Source organism: Chaetura pelagica, unplaced genomic scaffold (genome assembly GCF_000747805.2).
Source record: "Chaetura pelagica isolate M959 unplaced genomic scaffold, ChaPel_1.0 scaffold147, whole genome shotgun sequence".
In the NCBI taxonomy this organism is placed as follows: domain Eukaryota; kingdom Metazoa; phylum Chordata; class Aves; order Apodiformes; family Apodidae; genus Chaetura; species Chaetura pelagica.
This window is the reverse complement of record NW_009954194.1, coordinates 3,158,871-3,164,735: the sequence shown is the minus strand read 5'-3', so window position 1 is coordinate 3,164,735 and position 5,865 is coordinate 3,158,871. Positions and strand designations below refer to the sequence as shown.

The following is a 5,865-nucleotide window of genomic DNA, read 5'->3' as shown; positions in this document are numbered from 1 at the left end:
GCTCCTAGGAAAAGATGCAGCAAATTCCTCCACACACCCCATCCTGTCTCAGTTTAGCTGCAGTCAGATCATGTTATACACATGTTTGTTATGAACTTAAAAAAGCCATGCCTTCCTGGTCACAGAGGGCAACACTGTCTTACCTTAGCAACAAAGCATAAAAAAAGAAACAAATAAAACCGCCCCAAAAAACGACTGCCTGTATAGCTCTAATAGAAGTGATACAAAGATATCACACTTCATAAAGCACCACAGCAGACACTTTGTCTAGGGAAAGTCCAACCAAGCTTGTCAGATAGCTATGCTCACCACGCTTAAGCCATTGTAGGAATAGACACACAGTGATGCGTAGCTCAGGCTGATCACTCCTTTCACATCCCAAATCACAACCTCATCAAGCAACTGTCCAAATGGTACATGACACCTACTGAAGTATACATATAATAACTAGTTCTCATGTAGCACATTTAATTTTTTAGTCTTGAATCTTCTAGAGCATATCAATATCTCTATTTTTGTAACTGGGCAAACAGAGGCATAGACAGTGAAGTGCACTCAACCTAGCAGGACCAAGGAGGTGACCTTACCCCTCTACTTGGCCTTGGTGTGGCCGCACCTTGAGCTTTGTGTGCAGTTCTGGGCACCACAGCATAGGAAGGACATTGAGGTGCTGGAGAGGGTGCAGAGAAGGGCATCTAAGCTGATTAGGGGTCTGGAGAACAGGTCTTATGAGGAGAGGCTGAGGCAGTTGTGGCTGTTCAACTTGGAGAAGAGAAGGCTGAGGGGAGACCTCATTGCTCTCCACAACTATCTGAAAGGTTGTAGTGAGGTGGGTGTTTGCCTCTTCTCCCTAGTGATGAGCAACAGGACAAGAGGAAATGGGGTCAAGTTGTTCCAGGGAAGGTTCAGATTGGATGTTAGGAAAGATTTCCTCACAGAAGGAGTGGTGAGGTATTGGAACAGGCAGCCCAGGGAGGTGGTGGAGGCACCATCCCTGGAGGTATTAAAAAAATGGGTAGACATGGTGCTTCAGGACATGGTTTAGTGGTCACAGGGGTGTGGGACTGAAGGTTGGATTTAATGATCTCAAAGGTCTTTTCCAACCTTAATGATTTTATGATTCTATGATGTACAAAACAGTCCCAGAGTTGGGAAAGGGAACCTGGGCTCAAGTTCCAGTCCAAAGACCCACATGGTTCTGCTGCAGCTATTTCATTAAAAATACTAGGTTGGCATTCATTTAGATGTGAAGATTTTTGTTCCTTCCAGTTAAATAATTCAGAATTTTCTTCAGCCAAAAGAAATCAAGCACTTCTGTATTCCAAAAGGAAGATGCTTTCAAAAACTTCTGATTGAACACATAGTATTTGTCCCAAGGATCCTAAACAGTAAGTTTTGCAACTTAGTACCAAAACCGCTTATCCTGGCTATTTGTATCATTGGAGAAATGTAACTTTCAATCCGGTACTCAAGCTGAAACAGTCCTGAGAGAAGAGCTTTTGCTCTGTAGAAATCAGTTTCTATACTGTTTCCAGCTGAGACAGAGTTCACCCATCAGCTAGACACAAATAGAGCTAAGCCTTAAGAAGTTTTTCTGCCTTCTTTTTCAGGCGTTTTGGATATTTCAAACTCCTGAGAATCTCTTCCTCAGAATTTTCCCTGGGTTTTCAGAAAATCACATATCATTGGTATCTTGTGGTCTCAAGGTTGCCACTTGCTCTCATAATATTGGATTATTGCAGAGGCCAAAACAATTCTAGAGACTACATGCCTTCCACAGCTGCAATAATTTTAATTAGAATGTACTCTTGTCTCAAAATTCAGTAATAAGAAAGAAGTTCCACATGAGAGCAAATAGGACACTTGCACAGAAAGTATAATAAGGAAACTGGGTGTTTAAATAACAACCTGTTGAAGCCAGTAACAGCTGACTACTGGATCACCATTTCAACTACAGCAGATGACTTCAGAATAAAACAAGCAAAGCATTATTAAGAAAATCCAGACAAATTCCCTTAATAGCTTCACACTCAAAACAGTTTGCTGTGCTGGAGGGAAGGCCTAGTCCCTCTCCTGCAAATGCCTTCTGAGCAGTGGCCTCAGTAATTCACTGAGCAGATCACTCTGGGTGTTCAGGTTATGCCACAGCACCTGCTCTTCAGTAGAAAAAGATAATTTAAATTACTAAGTGTCAAAGCCACGTCTGAACATGGGACTTCTGCTTATGTGAATGAAGACTCTCTGAAAAAAATTACATCTCTCTGGAAGTAAGTAGGGCCGAGGAATCTGGTAATTTGGAAATTATGTTATTAACCTTACAGCAATATGATTCAAGAGTACTCTTTTTAAAGTCATATATCATTTCTGACTAATGCTTTTGATCCCCCTTAGCCCATTATTCCATTTCAGTGTAAATGGAGCTCAGCTTCTTCATACATACAACCCTCCAGCCTACACTTGAACAATTTAACAGCCAAGTATTTTATTGTTCTGTCAACATTTCATAACGTGCTCCTCAATTACAGCACTGATACATCAGTCTGGTTTCCCAGACCAGGCAAACACACTGCAGTGTGAACAGTGAGTTCAAGAACCACCCTGATGAGCAGCCTTTATCCAGTGTCCCTGAGAGATGCAATCCACTCTCATCTCTAATCACCTACTAGAATACCATAAGAGAGCTGTTTTCACTATTTAATAGGAATAAACATAATAAACAGGGGCAGAGTCTGCAAAATTTAAAGCTCTGCTCTGAAAATATGATCTGCTCTCATAAAAATGGTATTCATATGACTGAGATCAGCCATCACTTTAACAAACCTGCACCAAAGCTATTCTACTCTTCACCAAAAATTCAACCCATTTATGAACCAATTCTTTGCTTCCTTTCTTAATAAAGATGACTCAGTGACAATTCTGAGAATGATAGTCTCAGTCAGGCATAGTTCATTATATCTAAGAAGTGTTTAAAAGCCAAATTGATTATTTGATGAAAGAAACTGAAAACCTAAAAAAATATAAATAATGTGACTATGAAAAATATTTTAACAAAAAAAATTGAAAAACATTGAAAATCACATGTTGAAGGGACAGTATAATTAAACAAAGAATGGATAATAGATTTGCAGAGAATACTGAATGTAAGCAGGAAATGGAAGAACCTGAAAACATACTCTTTGAGGTGAAAAATGGGATGTAGAGGAGTTGGGTAAACGACAGTAAAATCTAAGGTGATAGAAATGGCAAAAATATAGAACAGAAAGGTAAAAACGATGCAGGTTGATGCTTATATTTAAGCCTCCATTATGACCTTCTCCAGTTACTTAACTGAGAAAAAAAATTATCCATTGATATAGAATCTACAATTAAGAAAAATCCAAGTGAGCAGTTGAGGTGAATGCAAAAATGGCTTGTTTTTCCATGCACTTCTAAATGTAAGTGAATTACAAATTATTTTTTAAATTATCTTTGCAAGACTGTACAAAACAGAACTTTGACAGAAACACGTACTTGTACCTGCAGTAAAAATGCAAACACATACAAGAACAAACATTCCTAAAATACTCTTGTTCCCTATGGTCAACAATTGGTCAGATACTGCATTGTTTCAAGTGGGGAAGGCATCCCCAAGCTTGGGGAAGACTAAACATAAACTTTACCCTAGTTTAGTTCTTCAAACTGTATTTTAGTTGACACAAGGAAGAAAAATAAAGGCAAATTTTTATTACTGTATGACGACAAATGTTGAGAAGAAATAAGACATTGATAGCTTTATTTATGTACATTAAGATACTCAGCAGACTCGTGGAACAAGAATCTCCCAATGCTTTGTGCAATCTTTCCTATTTTATGGTATTTTCCTTTTGAATTCTTGATAATTCAATCTCCTTGACATCTCAGCCCATCGCCAATTCAGAACAAATGGCTTTTATGACTCAAACAATGCACAGTAAGGCCAGAGAGAAAGGTACTAATTATATGCTTGGAAACTTGGAACTCTTAGAAATGAGATTTCATAATTTGAAGATGTTTAAATTTACATTCTGATGAAGACTTTTTTTTTTTTTTTTTTAAATAAATAAATTTTAAAGCCACAGTTTTGGATTTTTTTATTAAAAAGACCAAGTAAGGAACTGCTTTAGAAACTAGAATTTTCCCAGTACACTTACCGTCCGAAGAACTTCACAATTGGCGTAACAATAATGGCACCCACAAGGCCACCAATGGCAAAAATAGAAACAGTTATAGACCAGAGGAGAGTCAGTGTGCTTTCATCCACTGAGAAGCCATATCTTCTTTCCCAAGTTTCATTGTAAAACTTCTTGATAAACTGAAAGAAGATACACAATTATAGTAACATATGTAAAAATCACTCTTTAAGAACACAACTGACAAGAACAGAATAAAAAAACTCAGTAGCTTGCTTGCAGGAATCACCCTTCTCCCTTCTCCAAAAAAACAGGGCCTCACTTCTAGATTGAACTGCAATACAGACTGAGCTAGCCAAAGTATGCATGTGTTTAACTACATGCAAGTCATAAACAAGGTGAGAAAAAAGCCCAATAGAAGAATGTAGAAGAAGCTTATAAAAGAGAAACTAACATAAGCATGGATATTGTCATTTAGATGGTCAGTACAATAAAACCAGTTTGTTTAAGCCTTCCTGTGTACACATACATAAATACCAACATCATGAAGTTCAACAAGGGCAACTGAAAGGGTCAGTGCAATCCCAAGTAAAAATACAGGTTGGGCAGAGGATGGATTGAGAACAGCCCTGAGGAGAAGGACTTAGGGGGTGTTGGTTGATGAAAAGCTCAACATGAGCAGGAAATGTGCAATTGAAGCCCAGAAAGCCAACAGTGTCCTGGGCTGCATCAAAACAAATGTGGTCAGCACATCAAGGAAGGTGATTCTGCCCCTCTGCTCTGCTCTTGTAAGATCCCATCTGGAGTATTGTGTTCAGTTCTGGGGCCCCCAACACAAGGACATGGAGGTCTTGGAGTGAGTCCAGAGGAGGGCCATGAAGATGGTCAGAGGGCTGGAGCACCTCTGCTACACAGACAGGCTGAGAGAGTTGGGGTTGTTCAGCCTGGAGAAGAGAAGGTTCTGGGGAGACCTTATAGTGGCCTTGCAGTGCCTGAAGGGGCTACAGGAAAGCTGAGGAGGGGCTTCTTACAAGGGCTTGTAGCAATGGACAAGGGGGAGTGGCTTTAAACTGGAAGAGGGGAGATTTAGGTTAGAGATTAGAAAGAAATACATTACTGTGAGGGTGGCGAGACACTGGAACAGGCTGTACAGGGAAGTTGTAGATGACCTATGCATGGAAGTGTTCAAAGGCAGGTTGGATAGGGTTTGGAGCAACTTGGTCTAGTGGGAGGTGTCCCTGCCCATGCAGGGGGGTTGTAACTAGATGATCTTTAAGGTATCTTCCAACCCAAACCATTCTATGATTCTGTTATTTTAACTCCAACTAGGACTAAGTATTCAGACAGAGAAGCACAGCCGAGGTTGGAAGGACCTCTGGAGGCTGTCTTGTCCAACCCTCCTGCTCAAGCAGGACCACCTAAAGCCAGCTGTCCAGGACCCTGTCTAGAGGTTTTTCAATATCCCTAAGGAGGGAGGCTCCATGACATTCTGCTCCCTATGGCATGGTACCACACATCAGCTGAGCTCTGCTCACTGCACACATGAGTCCTTGTAATCTATGGCAGGTGACACATCACATCCTGGTGGAGCAGTTTTTTTAACAAGTCAAACAAAACTGCAGTGTTTAGCAATTGCCATGACTTTTCATAAAATATCATGCAAAAATGCTTAAATGCTTAACTACAGAGAGGAGAGGAGAGGAGAGGAGAGGAGAGG

At 40.2% G+C, this 5,865-nt stretch overlaps 1 protein-coding gene across 1 annotated transcript in view; it reads right to left on the bottom strand.

The window, feature by feature from the left end:
- Nucleotides 1-5,865, bottom strand: part of SLC2A9 (solute carrier family 2 (facilitated glucose transporter), member 9) — a 95,690-nt gene that overhangs the window by 77,196 nt on the left and 12,629 nt on the right. Inside the window, exon 3 of the mRNA XM_010003105.1 lies at nucleotides 4,170-4,330. Within this exon, the coding sequence (XP_010001407.1) occupies nucleotides 4,170-4,330 (161 nt within the window). The remainder of the gene's footprint in view (nucleotides 1-4,169; nucleotides 4,331-5,865) is intronic.